This window comes from Amblyomma mixtum, chromosome 3, assembly GCF_055824585.1.
Source record: "Amblyomma mixtum isolate Tamu chromosome 3, ASM5582458v1, whole genome shotgun sequence".
Taxonomy (NCBI): Eukaryota; Metazoa; Arthropoda; class Arachnida; order Ixodida; family Ixodidae; genus Amblyomma; species Amblyomma mixtum.
This window is the reverse complement of record NC_143014.1, coordinates 407,785,434-407,805,450: the sequence shown is the minus strand read 5'-3', so window position 1 is coordinate 407,805,450 and position 20,017 is coordinate 407,785,434. Positions and strand designations below refer to the sequence as shown.

The following is a 20,017-nucleotide window of genomic DNA, read 5'->3' as shown; positions in this document are numbered from 1 at the left end:
CTCACCTTGTGAGCGCATTTTGAAGCTAATTAGGCGAAGGCGACATCGGCCCTGACTTTTTACTAGCACTACCCTTGGTTCCCATTACCTCCTTCCTTTCGAAAAACATCGCTTGTCGAAAAGGTTGGTTTATTGGGGTTTAACGTCCCAAAGCGACTCAGGCTATGAGGGACGCCGTAGTGGAGGGCTCCGGAAATTTCGACCACCTGGGGTTCTTTAACGGGCACTGACATCGCACAGTACACGGGCCTCTAGAATTTCGCCTCCATCAAAATTCAGCCGCCGCGGCCGGGATCGAACCCGCGTCTTTCGGGCCAGCAGCCGAGCGCCGTAACCACTGAGCCACCGCGGCGGGGTGCTTGTCGAAAAGGCCCATCGTAACACCGTCTGAAGAAATTTTAAAATCTGCCTTTCAGAGTTGCGGCTGCAGCATTCTAATCAACGAATTTGACAGAGGCAGCTTACGGGGCATGCGGGGCATGAGGCAGCTTATGGGATAAAATGCATGTGCGCTTGATGAAGTTGTAAACAGCGCAAAGTCAAGCGCGCTTTCTTTTCCCTGAGCTGTGACAGCTCCAGGTTTCGCGGCTGCGGTTGGACATATCAGTGCTGTGAGCGCACACAGACACGCACTGGTTTCAGTGTGCGTTTGCTTTTATGTGAACACAAAAGGGTATGTGGTAAACTGGACACAGGCTACAACGATCACCCACTTTCCGACGGTGACGCCATTCCTGCGTGAGCGTGGGGAAAGAAGAAACGTTCATGGCTGAGGCACAATTTGAAGAAGAATCCTTAATTCCTCTTTGCTGTACTCCGCAGAGTACTACATGTGACCACTGCGTGCCAGGGACAGTCTAGTCTAATGGAGCGACTAGAGGTGGCCTAGGAAAGAATGGCGAAGAGCTTTTATGAAATATGCAATGTGCGAGCAGTGATTGAGGGAATAATGATAGAAAACGGAAGGATTGCAGAACTGCACGCAAGAGATCGATGGGGCCTCGTTTATAAGGAAGCTGAGGAAGTAAAAGCCTTTCTCAGCTTTTCTGGGTCCGCTATGAAACGAAAGATCCCTAAGTACATGAAGCTTAAAGCCAAGTTGATCAGAATCAAGACAGAAACAAAATTAGACACTATGTTGTTAAAAGCGGGGTCAGACAGATATCTCACAGATCTTCTCCCACTAAGCTGGACTTTACGCTTGTGGACTCTCTTCGCACAAGATTGGCTTCTTCTGTTTCAAGAACATCTAGAAATTTTCGTCTCATTGCTGCACCGTTTTTTATCACTACTCCTCTTCAGTGCTCTTGCGCACTCTTGACAATTTCCCTTTTTTTTACCCTCCTTGCCGTGGTTTCTAATAGGCGGCCAGCATTGTGTGATTTATAGGCACATAATGACAAAGCGGGAGCACATACCGGGGTTGATGTTATCCCACAGCACGTCGACATACTCGTCCCTGTCGGGCCGGCTGTGTTCGTGGAAGAAGCCGAGCACGTGCAGCAGCTCGTGCGCCACCTGGCCCAGGCCAGGGCAGTAGCTCAGGTCCAGCGCCACCACCTGCTCGTCGCCCTGCATCCCCACGTGCGACGCGCAGCGCCCCCTGCACCGCCAAAGGAGAGCGCCGCGTTGAGCAGGCATTGACGCGCATGCGGCTTCTGCGGCAACACTCCTTGCCAGTTTACCAACGCATGGACGCCATTATCAGGGCTGGACGTGGCTGCTCGAAAACAGCTGTGGCTGTATCATCATTATGTGAACACTGAAGAACGACACTTAAGAGGAAACGTAACTTGGTGGCGTACATGTGACAGGGACAGAGCAGGCATAGTGACACGTTCGCCGCCGAGTGACGTGTGCTGGTCGTTGTGGCTGCGCGTGCTCCGCGGCCACAAAATTTTTAGAGTGACGCGGGCTATGCGTATAGTTTATTTTGCGACAGCGCTGAGCGCAGTCGTGTTCTGAAAATTCTAAAAACTGATATGACCATATCGAGTATCGAGCTAAATATCTTCAACTGCAACCAGGCGCCTAACATTAATAGTTGAAAGCTCAATATCAGAATTTAGTTAACTGGCTTGGTAGTCAGTGTGAACTTGTTTTCTGACGCCATACCCACCACTGTTATTACTATGCCACAAAATCCATCTTTTTATCTCTAAAAGACTAGCTTAAAAAATGACTGACGGTCTGCACTGAAACACCCTATATGTGCGCACCCTCTCAATCGACAGAAAGAGCAGCGTCAAATTGTATTTTATTGTTTCCTCCTAAGTGTATTAGCTTCGTTCTTTGGTCAGTTAATCGTAAAAAGGGTGACAGGATCGCCTGCACTTTTTTTCACAGCAACCTCGAAGGATGGATAGTGATACAATCGGGGTTGGAGGCCGAGGACTTCACAGCAAGGTGACAAGGGCGGCGAGATGATGAAGGGCATCGTTCAGGAGGTGAACAAAGAAACTTGGTTTATTTGCAACTATTTACACCGTTATTGGCAGCTTGTGGTCGCTTAAGACAAAAAAGGGCTAGAGAGACTGGAGAGCTTCCCGAAACATCCAATGATTTTGGTAGTGATCTGAAAGTGGATGCAAAGTGGATGCGATTCCAATGGAACAATAAGAATCGGATAAGGGCGTTTCGCAGCCTTCAGTAGTGTCCTGTCAGCACATATGGGCGAAGCGTTCTTCAGTAGCGTTACGTTGGGAGAGGAGGTCCAGGCCCCGATTCTGTCAAGAAGAGGAGGTGCGCAGCCTTGCTTCACCCGGCAGCTGCACTGTGGTCCATATCAGGGAGCGCTGGACCAATAAGCTTTTTGACACCCAAAGCTGCCACTGTGACGAAGTATTGGATTAAAGAAACATCTGGTATCGCCGAAAAAAAAGAGAAGTGGCAGTAACCGACCACCGCTATCAGCGTCGGGGAAGTCCTTCGTCGCTACGATCTTCGAAGGTAGCATCTCCATTCCTGTATGCCAAATTGAAAGGCAGATGCGCCTGAGTCGCCTCCCGGCTTTAGTCGTTGTGGCAGAAGGTAGGAAACGACGCATTTCTTTGACTTGACGCTGCGGTTTGGTATGTTGCGCGCCCTGCTGCGGTATATGACTTTTCTGTCTCCGAAGAAGCACCTCTGCAGTCGCTCTGAGCGGCCCTGAGGATGGCCGATCATAACAATGGTAAGTTTTCCTGCTTACGGAGTCTATTATAGCCTTCCTGCGACCCTAAGCCTGACAACATACTTGAAAGGGGCGAGGCGAGATAAAAGTAAACACTGCACTTCAGAACTTCAGTACCGCTTTCGGAGATGACTTTTGACACCTAGCTGCTGGCGATCCTTGGCCGATAGTAGGCGCTTGCTGTCCTCGGCATCGAGTGTGACGCACAAACTCCTCGATGACAATTGAATCCATAGCATTTTCTTGTTCAGAGGCAAATCCAGTCATGCAGCTGCGACACGCCTTGTCAGAAGACGACAAGTTGCACCTTCGTCGCTTTCAGCGATTCTATCAGAATCCTTCAATACTATTTACCGGTGATAAAGTGCCAGCGTAACCCTTTCGGAAAGCGTCCTATGTTGCGAGGAGTGGCCGCACCGCAGCGATAGCGGTCGTGGAGAGGCTATTGGAGGGGCTGGTGGGGAACGCTGCCGCGGTGATGCGGTGACATCGTGACGGATTGGCGCATAATTTGTACAATTTATTCTGCGTAATGCGTGTGGAATGGTCCGAGTCACCACGGCAAGGGATGTCGAAAATTTCCTGTGTTTGGCGCGGCCGTGTAGGCTAAAGGGGAACGGAGGACAGTTCCGTCATTCGCCTCGTTGAACAATTGCGAAAGGCGCGGAGGCTTTCTTTCTGACTTAAGGCTTTCATTTCGACTCTCCAAGCATTCGCGTCAGCCCAAAGTATAATGGTGAGAGCGATATCCGTGTAGTTCAAGTTGTCGCGACATCGCGCTGCGTGAGAGCAAGCGAAGCCGGTTGGCCTCGCTCGAAACGCTCTACAGACGGCCGCGGTTGTGGTTATTTATACTCGAAGGACCGCTGCGAGCTTGTAGAAGTCAATGTTGAGATCAGGGCTTTTCATGCGGGAACAATTCAGGAAATGCTGTTGAGAGTTCAAACCTCAAAAACACTGTTGATGTATAGAGAATGGCAAGCAGCAGAACAGCAGCAGCTACGCGCTCCGCCATGTACTTGCTTATTTCCTTATTTGGACGATGCCCCTGAAACAAGAGCTGCTTCTCCTCTGTCTTTGCTTTTTACTGTTTCGAAGATGCACACGGTAGTCACCAACAGCGATGTAGGCGCAACGTGCCAGACAAAGGATACGGAACTCCGCTGTGTAAAAAGCGACTTCCCCTACCCCCCCCCCCCCCTCCACCCCACTTCCTCGCCCCTGGGGTAAGAGCAAATACTATGACTTTTTTGCTTTTTTTTAACACATTCTATGTCCATATTAATACACTATCCTGCGCTTAAAATAAACCTCATTTATGGGCGGTGAATGCTTCTTTTTAATAACTTCTGCATAATTTGGGATGGCATTAACTCCCCTTTGTTCCTTGGCCAACTGTGCTCCCTTCTTGTCTCTTAACATTACACCTATCACTTTTCATAACGCGCTGCGTTGTCCTCAATGTATGTTCAGCCGATAGCAGTTTAGTGCTGGCAAGATACAGACTTTTCTCTTGAGGGATACTGGCAGACTACTATTCATGACCTGAGAGTATACCGGCCAGGTGCACTCAATCCCATTCTTCTAGTTATTTCACTCTCGCAGTTCGGATCTGTGGCCGCAACGTGCCCCAAGTATATATATCTCCTAACCGCTTCCAATGCTTCGCACCCAGTAGTAAACTCTTGTTTCTTCCCGAGACTGTTGAACATTAATTTATAATTATTCACATTGAAAAAAATAACAAAGGAAAAATGATGCGTACACAAGAAAGGGATCACACAAGCACGGCACTAGCACAACGCCGTTTTTGTGTGGATCTTCCTCACACTTACGCGTCATTTCCCCGCTGTTTTTTTTCCTTGGGCAATACACTCAAACTGGCCCAGAAAACTGCGCTTCTTCAATTGAAGAAATGTCTTGATCCGCCAGCGCATAGCTTTTCTGACAGGTGATGTCATAATGTAGCCCAAAGTATTTCCCAAAGCTTTCTTTATCCCCAAAAGGCACAATTAGACACTTTCTTTCGATTTCCTACTCTCACGCCACAGAACCCGCCGATGCACTCACAGATCCATACAAGCGTGCTTTAAACCAGCAGTTTGTGTAATAACATTTCAGTACCAGCGCTGCTTCGTTGCCCCCCGACTCACAGCTACTTCCCTGGCAGCAGCTTCTGTCCCTATCCCAAACTTCCACCGAAGCTTCATGACCTGTAAAAAGATATTCATGGAGTCTGATCGTATCACACGAGGCTGCGTGGCCGCAGTGCTTCTACGAGACGCATTGCGCGCCGGTGGTGCTATGGAATTGACGGACCGCAAAAGATAAGCATAAAACTTGTGCACTCACGGCCTGTGAGCAAAAGTGACGAAGTTTTTCTGGTCGGTATGCGGCTCGAACTTGACGCACGTTTTCTCCTGGATGAGCTGCATGGCTTGCACGATAATGTACCTCTCGGAGTCCTCTGCATCAAAGAACACAAAAGAAAAAGTGGTCCTCAAAAGTTCCGTGCTGGGACTAGCCCTGTAAATCATCGCACTCAGGCCTCGGCGGCTGCATTCCGACTGACACCAAATGAAAAAATGCCCATGTGGCTTGCGGTGCCAGTGTACGTTAAAGGGAGTGACCAAAACGTGTCATGAGGTTATGGCGGAAAAGGGAAGTTCGTGCCTCATAATGCAAGAATTGAACTCTGCAATACGAGAGCAACAAGGATTTACAATTTTCATTTGGCATTGAAAATCGTATACAAAGCCATCTTGCCGTTAAACTTGCCATTATCCACAACGTGATGACATCTCGGAAAAATTTCGCTGATTTGTTTTAAGTGCATAGTGTTTTTTTTTTCTTTCAGGAGTGTTTTTATTATATTTTACACTCTCTAAAGTGCGCCCTGCGATGAAAAGCAACACTTCTCCCTTAGCATTGTCGAATATATGCTTTTTAGCTTTTGTCACTAGATGGCGTCACAGTGGCGCCATTTCTTGGATTAGACAACCACGGTCCACTAAAACTTTCGTGGACGAGCAGTGCGTCACTGCGGCGCGAGAGATTTGGGTGTGGAGACCAAAATGGACGGTGTTCTGCACTAGAAATATCTAGCTGATGATATTTGTATAAGCTGCTGGGTTCAGCACTTCCGCCGACGTACAATCGCCATCGCACTCGCTTAGAGAGCAAGCTTTCCGTTGGCCGAAAAAAATTGAAAATTGAGTGCTTGAAATTCAGTGTTCGGTCCCTTTAAGAAACAAGGGTGGTAGAAATGAATCGGGAACCTTCCCCTGCGGTGACCCTACAGAGCGCATATGTGTAACTTCGGTACGTTAAAATCTATATTCCATACCGTATGGTTTCTCTTGGCACTTGCTGCAGGTATGCACGCGAAAATGACTCCAGAAAAACTTTCAATGCCCAGATACCAATGTAATTTTGCAAGCTTAATAAAAAAAAATCGGCTCTACCTCATTGCAAGAGCGTAGCCAGGAGGGAAAGGGTGCTTGTGTGGCTTCAGCCCCTTCCCCCCCCCCCCCCCGAAATTTTTTAGAACTGTCACGCACTGCTGACCAAACAACCACCGACGCCGGAAGTCATTTTGATTTTGTCGCCTACATTGTGTTTTTCAAAGTAGAAAAGACATTTTGGCACGAACAATGCTAGCTTGTGTTGGATTTCGTGCCAACGCCCATGCACCTGGAGTCACGTCACGCAAGAAGCCCCATCCTAGCACAAACTTTCAAGGGCCTATCCATGACAAGCGGGCTCGCCGCGGCATCTCGCGGCGTCCGCGGAGTCTACGGAGCCACGCATTTCAATTCCGAAACATACGGGTATAAAGTTCTCATAAACTTATGAAGCGAAAGCTGCACTGAGATTTTGACGCCAAAGGAGTACTGTCTTTTTTAATCTCGTTCATCGGACCATGCAACGAGACAAGCCTAATCAACACACTATCAAACAAGTTGACAAAGCACGCAGCGAGATCCGATGAGACGAAGCGTTGTGGTGATTCATTTTTTGGCATCGTTCCACAGATGAGAATATTTTGCATTTTATCTTCGTATTTCTAATGTATATTTTCCAGAACTACTCGTTTATACATGTGCTCGCTGTTGCGACTAAAATTTCGGTGCAATAGACGATATGCGAAATGTGCAGCGCCATCTCTCGGCGCTCCGAGAACTAAGTCCTCCATGTTGGTACGGAACAGAAAACGAAACCGCGGCCCTGCGTTGGGTTAAAACGGCTGCGCTTCGTTTGAAAAGTGGAATGACGATGCGCTCTTACGCTATGCTGTCCACTATGCAAAGAAACTACGATGCGTGCCAGAACTAGGTGCGTTCCAGCTTTTCGCTTTTCTATTTTTTCTTTACTCTGTCCCAACGTTTTAGTAACAGCAAATGTCATGTGAGGTATCGTGTGTCAGCAAGCCATTCAGTGCACAGCTTGCGCTTTCTGCGCTGATTTTTCACAAAGCTTTCTAGGTGATTTGCGTTGACATTAACATACGGACCACATCCTTTGTTGCCTCTGATCAAAATTAGAAGACGATTTAGTGCATTTATTAACTCTCCGGTTGGGCGTGAATATATGTAGACGCATACTTGAGCAACGTAATAGAGTAGGTAATTTTTCGAGCGAGCCCACGCCTGTGTTCCTCAAGCGTGTATTCCAGTCGCGAAGAAGCACGTTCATTAATGTGCAGGTAAATCGCGGCCATGGGCACTCAGTGCGCTCCATCTAAAAACCTCGATTGCTCATGCCGTGGCGTACTAAGCGTACTCGAAGAACCGCACGCACATTACTGCTTTTGTTACGTGTTCAATTAAGTTTTTCCCGTGTTCTATTAGTTTTGGAAGGGCTAGCAGTCTCTCTGGACCATGGGGTTGTTGCAAGATCCCACACATTGTTTTCTTATAATGTCGTACGTGATCGCGCCCGCATATGTTATGCGCGTTAACGCGTCTTTGTGAGGGAATACAACCTACGTATAAAAACTGAGGTGCGAATGCTTTATTTTTTGAGGATTCCTATACATTCGATATCTCCGGCGGCGAAAGTCTGTGAAGGCACTTTATTGTGAAGGCGGGACGCATTTCCAAGCTAGAAAGTACGTGCAACATTGTACTGAAAACTCTTCAGGCCACAAATTTTATCATTGTGGCAAGCTGCAGCAGCTTGCTTCGCAACAAAGAAATTTGTGTAGGTTTGGGAGGAAGCGAATTAAGTGTCGGAGGCAACCGAACATGCGAATTTCACCCCCGCATACACAGCTTGACCAGCGTATCGAGCCCGTGCAGGCACCTACAGCTGTACGCTCTTTCTCTAATCAAGCCGCCGCGGTAGCTCAGTGCTTATCTGAAAAAAAACTGCATCTTTGCTTACAATATTTTGAATTATATGTGCCCACTTTACTCTTGTTAATATCGACTGACAACATCGCATTACTCGCTTCAACTGCATCTTAAGCAAGACGCGGTTTCAACGAATTGCGGCGAAAACCAGCCGGCGCCGGGCTCTGAAACAGTGACGTTGAAAACCGCGGATGTGCATTGTACATCGCACTAAAGGAATCACATTACGCAGCTGGTCGAGGGTCCTGTGTCAATATACTGCAATGCACGAAGCTCCTGGCGTCGGCGCGAACGAAAGTTCACATTGTCACAGAAGTTTGTCAAGACATCTGTGCACTGAGCGCAAAATAACCGCTCGCTACCCCACTAGATGAAATCGCGTCCACCTGGGAATGAAATAGCCGTGATAATGCGTGATGCTTGAACCGGTGCTTTAATGCGCGAATTAAAATGACAGTGGCGCAGAGTTCGACTTGACAACACACTTCCCAGTGCCGAATCTGGCTATCATCAACGCCAGACTTCAAGTGAAGCTCAGGACACAGTAGGGGGAAGTTGGCGCTTACTGAAAGTACCTACATTTAGTAGAAGATCAGCAGTGAAAATAACGCAGCAGCTGAAGCTTGCCTGTTGAAATTTCACACGAAATAATCATGACAGCTATACCGATATCAAGAATGTACGCATAGCAAACGATGCACCAGCTCGACGAGCTCGCCCGAATCAAGATGGAAACCGGAAGTTGTGGGCGCGGTGTTGCCAGACCACCAAGCAATTTCGCATATCGCCTATAACTCGCAATACATGACCGGTGATGTTCTTGGCGCATGATAGCCTTAGCTGCTTATGCGCCAATAAACCCAACACAACACACATGACCGGTGACAGCAGCTGCTGCGCAGTACACTGGAACGAAGGACAGCGTCATTGAGATTTTTCCGTGGCCGTTACATATTGTTAGGAACGGGCCACAATCCCACCGCTGGAACCAGTGTTAAAGATGGGGCTTCTATCCCACCGCTGGAACCAGAGTTGAAGAAGGAGGGGTCCTGGAGATGACTAACTCGTTTAGCCCCGCAGGTACCGGCTCCGAATGACGATGTCGGACTGCGTTATCGAGGAAACTGTACAGAAGGGTTTATTCTACATATTTACAGATGAGAATGGAATCGAATCGAATCGAATGCTCCGATCACACAACAACATCCCGTTAAATACGGTTCGCGTTCCCCAGATCCCTGACTGTGGAACTTAGTTCGAATAACGTTGTCCAATCGGATGGGCCATTGATGACGCTGGCGGTACCACCCACGGCAGGGCGGTGCTGATTCCCTCTCGCTCTCTCACAGCTCGGGGGATGAGAAGGGGAAGACAGTCATCAAACACAGATGCGTCACCTTGACCACTGCCGCAAGTTTTCTGTGCGTTGCCTCCGTGGGAAAGCAGAATCCCGCAGTCTTCTCGCAGGTGGTTGAACCTCCTCGAACTCCCCCGCCGGATGGCCGAAGCACGAGACCCCTTCGACACAGCGTCTTTCAATTAGCAGCCTCGCACAGCGTGACCTTGCGTAGCATCATCCCGTCCGGTGACCCGAAGACCGACTCGGCCAACGTATACCGCTGCTTCCTGTACATTTCAGCTTCCACAGTTGCTGCTGTTGTCGCAAGCTCTCGCCGCATCTTTGCCTAACGACGACACTCGTCTGACAGTAATTTCTCCCAGGCCCGTGGGACACAGCGTCCTTCGATCGGTTCGGAGGTTCGGTGATTTGGAGTGCAACAACCCCGTCCGTCGTCGTCTATGCTTCTGCCGCCGGCGCCAGGCCTCGTCATATCCCTTGCTTTGCGATGAGTCACACCCGGCTCCCAGGACCACGTTGTCCACTCTTAACAGCTCGTCCGCGGCCCGAAAAATCTCGAATGGCCAGCGTTCACGACCGCTGGGCAGGAAGAGATGAGGCCGGAGTCGGGTGGAAGGGCTGGTTTCCAGAAATGGCATCCAAGCTCGAACATCCAACAAAGAATGGCATCAGTGGACTGTTCCACGAGACAGGGCACTGACCCACAAGCAAGCGCTCGGAATTTGCCAAAGACCCACCAGGCTTTCTACAATGACAACAAGTGTTTACTAAAACATGACTGAATTTTGGCGTAATTTTGTGCGGACAAAACGCGAAATCTTCCCTTTTGAAATCGCGAAAGACGGACTGCCTGGACCAAGGTCAAAACAAAAACCCACACACAGTAGGTGGTCCTACCAAGTACTCCTGTCTACAACAATCGGCTGAATCCATCAGCATTTCCGTGCGGTTTTCCGTTCCTGAAACGCATCGAGAAATTCTGTTTTTGGAGAGCAGGACTCCGTCTAAGCAAGAGACCATTTTTGGGGGGACAAAACTGTCATAAGCATGTTTGAAACGATGGTCAGTCTCAAATATGAACTTTGCGCCGTTCAAGTAGCTCTGGTAACCCGACAACATCTGTGCCGCCTAAACCAAACGCGCGCTCTTTGTCTGAAGCGCTGAACGCTTCTTCTCTACAGGTCAGCCTGCGGCTGACGTACAGAACATGGTGCTCTTCGTGGTCGTCGCCAACGTGACTTAAAATAACACGTAGTCCTCCATCACTGACGTCACACTGAACTTAACTCTTCACCATAGTAAGTGGTCCGAAGCAAAGGTGTGGACCCGAGCGCATCTCTCAGGCTCCTTAAAGAGTTCTCTCTTAGGTCATCTCAGTATACGTCAGTGGGGCTCCCTTTCGTCAAGGGATCAATCAATCAAGGGATCAACGCTCCGTCTACGCGACGCTAAGCGTAGTTCTACTCGAGCTGCACTCCTGTGAGTGCCCTTATCTCTTGGTAGCATGGGAAATCGACACCTGTGATTTCTAACTCAGTGACACCATAGCCTTTGTCTAAGGTAAGGAAAAAAAAACAGTAACCTCCGATCAACTCGTTTTAACTCGTAAAGTAGCCTTTCCCTGCCTGATTTCATAAACACACAAAAAAAGAGGAATAAAAAAAAACAGCTACTTGAAATCGCCACGCGGGGGGGAAAGCTGACTCCCCGCCGCCGAGTTGAAAGGATTAGTCTTTCAGACGCGCCCGCCGCGGTCGCGCTTTGACTGATTGTACTGCGGTCAAGTCGTGACAAAAGGCTGCAGAAAAAAACGATACCCTACTCTCACCGTCGTTTCCGCGCCCCCTCGAGGCTCTCCGAAAACCTTGGTCGCGCCTACAATGTCGATAACCGACTCTGGCTCTGGACAACGAGCAGTGACCAGCGCGAGAAGGTGCCTCTTTCTCTCGCCCCAAGCAGGAAGCTCGGCTACTCATTCGCCATGCGCGCTTCCTAGAATGCGGGGCCAAAAGTGAAGGACGATTCCTTTTTAAGTGCGCCCGCCGAACACGCCTGCATGTGTCGTCTCGGTTGTTCGACGCCTGCGTTCGCATGCGCTGAGTACCGCGCAACCTTGCGCCTTCTGATCTCTTGGGCCGCTTTGCCTTTTTTCTAACTGGCTTTTTGTCCGGACGGCGCGGTCTAGGCTTTCTTACAGGCCGATGCCCCTTGAAACACTTCGCGCCTGTTCTGGTCGGAAAACGCACACTTCCTTTTCCGGTGCTGCAGTCAGCCTTCGAACGAGCTGCACATGTCGCCAGATCATTAACTGCAGTTGCAAGTCTATGAGGCGCAACGCGGGAAGGCTTCGCCTTTCCTTCCACCGCATTTCTTTCTTTCGCACCTGTGCGCGCAACCGAATTTAGGGCTTTGAATTTGATTCGTTCTCTCTTGGTTCTTGCCCTTTTTCTTTTTCTGCGCCTAGACTGTACCGCGTGCGTTTCTTGATCACAACTAGCTATCTCTAGTTTTTCCGTCGCACTTTGGAAATTTTCCTTGAATTCAAAACTGGCCTCTGTGCCTTCGCAGCAGAGTGCCAGCTCCACGCAGCTGACAGACGGACATGAAGCGGCCCCTGAGATCCCCAGCTCATTCCCTCGGGAGTTGTCCTCTCCAGCTTGCCTGTCGCTCTGCGCGCCATTCTCTGCATTGCAGTGCTCAGCTACAACTGAGCCCGCCTGGCTGTCGCTCTGCGCGCCATTGTCTCTACTGCAGTGCTCAGCTACAACTGAGCCCGCCTGGCTGTCGCTCTGCGCGCCATTCTCTCTACTGCAGTGCTCAGCTACAACTGAGCCCGCCTGGCTGTCGTTCTGCGCGCCATTCTCTCTACTGCAGTGCTCAGCTACAACTGAGCCCGCCTGGCTGTCGCTCTGTGCGTCATGCTCTACCTCGCAGTGCTCAGCCACTACTGAGCCCGCCTGGCTGTCGCTCTGCGCGCCATTCTCTACTCTGCAGTGCTCAGCTACAACTGAGCCCGCCTGGCTGTCGCTCTGTGCGTCATGCTCTACATTGCAGTGCTCAGCTACAACTGAGCCCGCCTGGCTGTCGCTCTGCGCGCCATTCTCTACTCTGCAGTGCTCAGCTACAACTGAGCCCGCCTGGCTGTCGCTCTGCGCGCCATTCTCTCTTTGTCTAGAAGTCTGGCTGTTACTTCTATCTTTATGTTCGGCAGCCTCGCATTCTTCTTGCGCCAGCTTTGCCAAGGTAGCCTCTCCCGAGCCTTTGTCACTGAAGCCACTGTGACATCTCATCTCGATCTTACCGCGGTTGTTACTCTCAAAAGGGGTTTCCGCTGTTTCAACTTCGAAACCCTTCTTGGTAGGTAAACCTCCCTTTTCGCGGTCCTGCCGGTTTGACGCCTGTATCGACTCTACTGAAAGGGTCGCGCTCGTAACAGTCCCGACAAAGTTGACCGTTGCCACTCCTGCCTCACTTGGAGGAGAATCCTCGCACTCGTGTCGTTGAGACGCTATCTCGGAATGCTCTTTCTTAGCATTACGTCCAACTACACTGGACACGGTCTCGGATTCTGCGGCATTCCTTGGACTACCGCACCGGTTGAACGCGTTCTCTGCCACTTCCCCCGTGGTGTCGCGATTTACCAACGCGGCTACGGTCACAGACTTTGGGGGTCTTATCTGCGGACCTATTTCATAAGCATCGCTTGCTCTTTCAGGAGTTCCGGCTCTCACAATACCGCCCTTTCTTCGTATTTCGTTTTGAAGTTCTAATATCTTTAGTTTCCTTGTTTCATTTTCAACCTTCCACTTTTGCCGTTGCCGTTCCCGTTCCTTCTCTTTTTCCCACTCCCGATCAGCTGCTATTTTCTCCCGCTCGGCTTTCTCTTTAGCCTCTTGGTCGTGTTTTTCTTTGCGGGCTTTTTCCCCCTGTACCAAATTCCACGTATCTACCAGCAGTTGATCGTTATTGTTGACCTGTTTACGAATGAATTCGCACAGTTCAATTTTGGTTATTTTGCTCGGCACTTCAAAAGACAGTTCCTCGCATATCAACAGCAAGTCCGACCTCCACAATTCCATTAGTTCCATGACAACGCCTTCTGCGCTTTGGCTCTGCTAACTCCACAATGCCTTGAGAATAACCCCTCTCAAATGACAAAGCCCTGATTCCCAGTCCAGATTATTCTCTGAATCTTACAGCCTGGTGAATCCCATAGCAAAAGCCAAAACGCTCACCCGTGGAGAAAGTACGATGTCGCACGGTCCATCCCAGCTGCTGCCAACCAGTGTTAGGAACGGGCCACAATCCCACCGCTGGAACCAGTGTTAAAGATGGGGCTTCTATCCCACCGCTGGAACCAGAGTTGAAGAAGGAGGGGTCCTGGAGATGACTAACTCGTTTAGCCCCGCAGGTACCGGCTCCGAATGACGATGTCGGACTGCGTTATCGAGGAAACTGTACAGAAGGGTTTATTCTACATATTTACAGATGAGAATGGAATCGAATCGAATCGAATGCTCCGATCACACAACAACATCCCGTTAAATACGGTTCGCGTTCCCCAGATCCCTGACTGTGGAACTTAGTTCGAATAACGTTGTCCAATCGGATGGGCCATTGATGACGCTGGCGGTACCACCCACGGCAGGGCGGTGCTGATGCCCTCTCGCTCTCTCACAGCTCGGGGGATGAGAAGGGGAATACAGTCATCAAACACAGATGCGTCACCTTGACCACTGCCGCAAGTTTTCTGTGCGTTGCCTCCGTGGGAAAGCAGAATCCCGCAGTCTTCTCGCAGGTGGTTGAACCTCCTCGAACTCCCCCGCCGGATGGCCGAAGCACGAGACCCCTTCGACACAGCGTCTTTCAATTAGCAGCCTCGCACAGCGTGACCTTGCGTAGCCGACTCGGCCAACGTATACCGCTGCTTCCTGTACATTTCAGCTTCCACAGTTGCTGCTGTTGTCGCAAGCTCTCGCCGCATCTTTGCCTAACGACGACACTCGTCTGACAGTAATTTCTCCCAGGCCCGTAGGACACAGCGTCCTTCGATCGGTTCGGAGGTTCGGTGATTTGGAGTACAACAACCCCGTCCGTCGTCGTCTATGCTTCTGCCACCGGCGCCAGGCCTCGTCATATCTCTTGCTTTGCGATGAGTCACACCCGGCTCCCAGGACCACGTTGTCCACTCTTAACAATATGTACAAAATGTAAAGGTTTTCGAACAACAAAGATTCATTAAAATATTTGTCTTCTTGCTCATTTCATGGCCTTTACGTTTCTCATATCAGCGGCATGCACTCATTTGCTGCTTTCGGACTGACATAGTTCGACTTCGTGTGATATTTTATTTCCTTAATAAATATGCGAAAACAGGGAAGCATTGGTATCAGTTATATCTGCCATGTCTTTTAAGACATACGAATACATTCTTTTATTTAAAAAAAAATACAAACTTCACTTGTCTACTCAGTGCGTTGCGTTATCTAACACACAATGGCATTGTAAATGGCGATGCAGTTATTATTCTTGCGTTTCATCCCTCCAAATATTCTATGAGGAGGCCACGCTGCAATATGAGCCCCCCCCCCCCCCCCCCGCCCCTCGAGCAAAATTTCTGACTACGCCTCTGCCTTGTTGCCGAAAGCAGTGGATGGGATGAAACGCTTTCCAAAGCAGCGAAGAAAGTTCAAGAAAAGGTCACAGATGCATGCCAACCGCAGTCTTAGTCGGTCTCGGAAAGGTTGCATGCTTATTTAGCGCGTCGTTCATCCGCTCTTCTTCCTTGGCTTTAGCGACGCATTCAGCTTCCTTCTCGTGTGCGTAACAGTTGGCTTTCGTTACAGACTGCGGACACGCTTGCCAGAATCGTCGAGCCCATCCGCCAATGTAACGCTACTGCCGCCGAGCCCGAAGACACGCAGGGCTATTGTACCAGGCACGAAGGGTGATCTATTACGGTGGTAATGACCACAGCTTCCTATATTTTCCATGCCTGGTCATCGGCGCCGAGGTCAATGGATGCCGACCGTCGCACTTTTCGTGAAGGCTGCGAGCGCCGCTTCTCGGCGATCACCAAAAGCAGGCTTGGGGCGATAAATGAGTCGCTGGCCACGATGAGGTGCTTGCATCGGAGAATACCTAAAATCTTGTTCATTCTAAGGTTTATATCGGCCGTGGCCGCCGTGATCTGCTCCGGCGGCACCCCTTCTAGCCACCTTAGGCGCGCCGTTGCTAAAGCGGCTTCGATCGCGGAGGCCACGTCGCGGCGAGCCTAGTTTTGTCGCTCGCCGTGATGAGGCGCTCGCATCGCAGACGCGATTCTAGAATACTATCCTAGTGGCGCGAACGGAAGGGCGCGGGCGTGCTCTTTGGCGTAGAAGCCACCAGGTGGCGCCACTGCAACTTTTTGCAGCGGCGTCGTCGCGGCTCCGTTTGGAGCTTGTGTATGCTTCTCCACGTCGTTGTGTCGGTGTGGTGCTCTAATACGCCGGTAGTTAATAAACATGCATGCCATTTGCTTCAACTAGCTTCAGAGTAACCTGATAGGCACTTTTTTTTCCCAGCCGTGCCCCTTTGAGCAGTTCGGCGATGATGAAAAATCGCGTCGTTGCATGCCGTATGCTACCGAGAACGGGCAATGAGAGAGGCTCACGGTTTTGCCGGTGGGTGTTAGTTGTCTAGATGCATCTCTTAATTAATTAATTAATCAATTGCCGGTGGGTGTTAGTTGTCTAGATGCATCTCTTAATTAATTAATTAATTAGAGTATTCTAGTTCACTATAGGCAGAGAGTTTGAAATGAGCGCGGACCACCAGGACGCACCCATCGGCGTGGTAGTGAAACCCTCTCCAGATCTCCTTGCACTTCGCCCTCAAGGGGCGCTGGTAGCCTTGATTTTGCTTGAAGGGACGCTTTTGAGCCGATAGCCGATGCCCAGGCATTGAAAATATAGGAGGGTATATAATGATTTAGGACGCTTCTCTCTGTGCCAGTGTGGTACGCGTCGCCACCTGTGCTCGCACGCAGTCACTGCCAGCGAGCTTGCTATCAAGGTGACGACATACACGCTTCCGAGGCACGAGATCTATGTGGGGCCACGATTTTCTTCATTTCAGGAGTACTGCAAGCCCTCGCAGAAGGACTTAGGCAGGAGTGAGCATACAAGCAAAAAGAAAACAACAAAGCCGAAAATAACGTTACTAGAGAAAAAAATTAGAACACGGATATCATAGGGAGGGAATATAGCGCAGAGTAGGACAGGACACAAGAAGAAACGAACACGTAGCGCTTGTGTTGTGCGTTTCTTCTTGTGTCCTGTCCTACTCTGCGCTACATTATCTCGCTATGATCATGCACCAACAAGCCCAAAAAGCCACGCTTTTGAATTACACGGATATCGTGTAACCGCCTAGACCGATAAACACTGAAAGGAGGCAAACAGGTTTGCACAGGCATGCACTGTTTCATCAGCAAATGCGCGATGCCAAGGATAAAAAATAGATTCATAAGAAAAGAACAAAGACATCTGAAGCCTCGCGCGGACAAAAACGCTTAGGCGAAATTAATTTATGCACTTGAAATCTATGGTTCGATGACATCTCGTCTGGTCGGGTAGTAAGTTCATGTCCGAAGGAAAAGGAACGCCGACCAACGGCTGTTGCTAAAAACGTTAGACGTTTCATCTTCCATAACGTTTTTAGGAACAACTTTCCTTTCCTTCCTTTGCCTTTCGATACGAATTTAGGCACTTCAGTTTTGATAAGAAAGATTGGGTAGTCGAGCATTCCACACCATCAAAAGGCAGGGCGTTCCACGGAGGAGCGGTTCTTGGAAAAAAGGAACTTTTGAAGGCATCTGCTCTGCACATATATTATTTTAAAGTTTTTTATTCGTTTGAACTTGTAGATCGCCGTATAAGAGGGTCGACATAAATATTCCTGCTTATACCAAGTTTACTATTGTAGATTAGATACATGCATTTCATTTGCTCATAACACCGTCACAACAATGATGGTTCGAAATTAGCTGTTTTCACGACAGTAGTTCCTGAGGTACGCACTCTGTAAGAGACTTTGGTGAATCGGGCTGCTCTTTTGGATTTCTTCCAGTTCTATAACATTTAATTGATTATATGGGCTCTATACAGCCGAAGGCTATAAAGTTATGTCTTGAGTAAACTTCTGCAGGGTCTTCTATGTAACCTGTTTTTGCATAGCCTTTTTTCAATGCGAGAAACGTGCCCATTCTGTTTTAGATCAGAAGTGAGGATTACACTAAGAATTTATTACTTTTGTCAGAGCACCGAAAGGTGAGGGCTCCTCTTTTTGCGTTTTGTCACGCTAATGTTTTTTTCCTATTTATTTTAATTTGCAACGTTGTGTACCAATTTCATAATATCGTTAATGATGAATTTAATAATGATAGATCATTCGAATTTTTCATTTCTTGGCAGGTAGTGCAATCATCTGCAAAATTTTTATTTTCACGGACACTTCGTTGGCAATATCATCAATAAAAACTTAAAGATCCCAAGAACTGATCCCTATGGAACACCAGACTGCACAAACATAGAACTAGAGAACACTCCATCGACTGATGCACATGGGTGCTAAGAGGGGAGATATCCCGGAATCCATTCAAGCAATGTGTCTTTCCTAAGCAGTTTTTATAGTTTTAATAAATAGCTTTTGGTGGAATGTACAACAAAAGAATTTTTCAGTATCTGAAAAGAATAGTATCTATCTCGCGTTGTTTATGTATTGCTGTAGAAAAATCATGCACCGCCTTGACCAGTCGGCTGGCCGTAGATACCCCCTTAGGGCATTTTGGTATAAATAACAGGTCTCTAACAGGCTTTTGATAAAATAACCGGCCGAGTATAGGCCTCAATAAGCAAGTTTTGAGTTCGATGGGTCACCGGTTACATTGACATAGCGTTAAATATTGCTGGGCAGCAGTAGATTACTGCCACCACAAGAGTAACATCATTTATAGCGAATGTCAATAAATCTTCCAGTATTGTTGTAGCATTGCACAGAAACAGGTGGCGTCATGTTTTTATTGTCAGAGGGAACATTGCGGTGCTGTTGAAATGTAACTGCTTCGTGAAGTGTTGCTCAACGATCCTTTCAAAGCAGCACAGACACAGTACTACGCTTATGTACACACTTAACTCATTGTTGCCTCTGTTTACAGCACTGTGGAAGCGTTTACTTGCTATGCCTTCTAATATGTTTTTTTCTCTCTCGCATATACGAAGTTTTGTTGAAACTTCAGTCCAGCAACTCGAGATGGACGTTTACTGCTGCTTGGGTACACATAAACGCGCAGAGAGGCAACAAGAGATGACCTACCAATTATTCTACCCACCAGATCACACCACCTAGAGCCCATTTTAACACGAGGGCCTGAGAGACAGTTCCGTATAGAAATGTGCGGGACACAGTTGCAACTAAAAGCTTGGAAAATGTTGTTCCACTTATTTGAAGAGTATATGAAGCAGTTTCACCAAAAGAGGCCGGAGTTTTTGCAAAAAAGTTTCGGGTACAATTTGGATCCGCAGGTGGAATCAGATTAAGAGTGTGATTTCTACAACGAGGCAGATTGCAAAATTTTATCCTATTTTTTCTCTTTCGGACGGGAATTCGAGTTGATTTCGGCTGCATAGCCTTGCAGTTGCTAGCCACCAGTAATACCACTCTGGCAGGTGCAAGGCTGCTGAACATGACGTCGTGCCGATATATCGACGCCATTGGTTGCAAGGCCCCCCTTTGAGGGGCTTCTGGCGTTTTGGCCTTGAGTTCAATCCTAATGCGCTAATTCTGTTCCCCTATGCCTCTCTAAACTACTGCTTTTTACTTACCAGTGATCTCTTCCTCGTCTTCGGGACTTGGAGGAACTGTTAGAAATAAAAAAAAATAATTAAATAAACAAATGTAAGTTTCAATTGCGAGTTGGTTATTTTAATAATATAAATTTTTTAAACAGAAAAATGGTTTGCGACTTATGGCTTTAGGCTGTTTTAAGGATAAATAAGGAGCATGGCACGCGCTGCACAGGCGGCCTTTCCAGGTGACTATTACGCTCTGTTATCTCTTCGTCGCTTGTTCTGTTTACGGTTCGCGCTT

The 20,017-nt window shown here is 48.6% G+C and overlaps 1 protein-coding gene across 1 annotated transcript in view; it reads right to left on the bottom strand.

The window, feature by feature from the left end:
* LOC149357540 (zinc metalloproteinase nas-14-like) overlaps positions 1-20,017 on the bottom strand; it is a 61,135-nt gene that overhangs the window by 3,615 nt on the left and 37,503 nt on the right. Inside the window, exons 4-6 of the mRNA XM_089584799.1 lie at positions 19,753-19,788; positions 5,525-5,639; positions 1,419-1,603 (exon numbers count right to left, since the gene is read on the bottom strand). Of these exons, the coding sequence (XP_089440925.1) occupies positions 1,419-1,603; positions 5,525-5,639; positions 19,753-19,788 (336 nt within the window). The remainder of the gene's footprint in view (positions 1-1,418; positions 1,604-5,524; positions 5,640-19,752; positions 19,789-20,017) is intronic.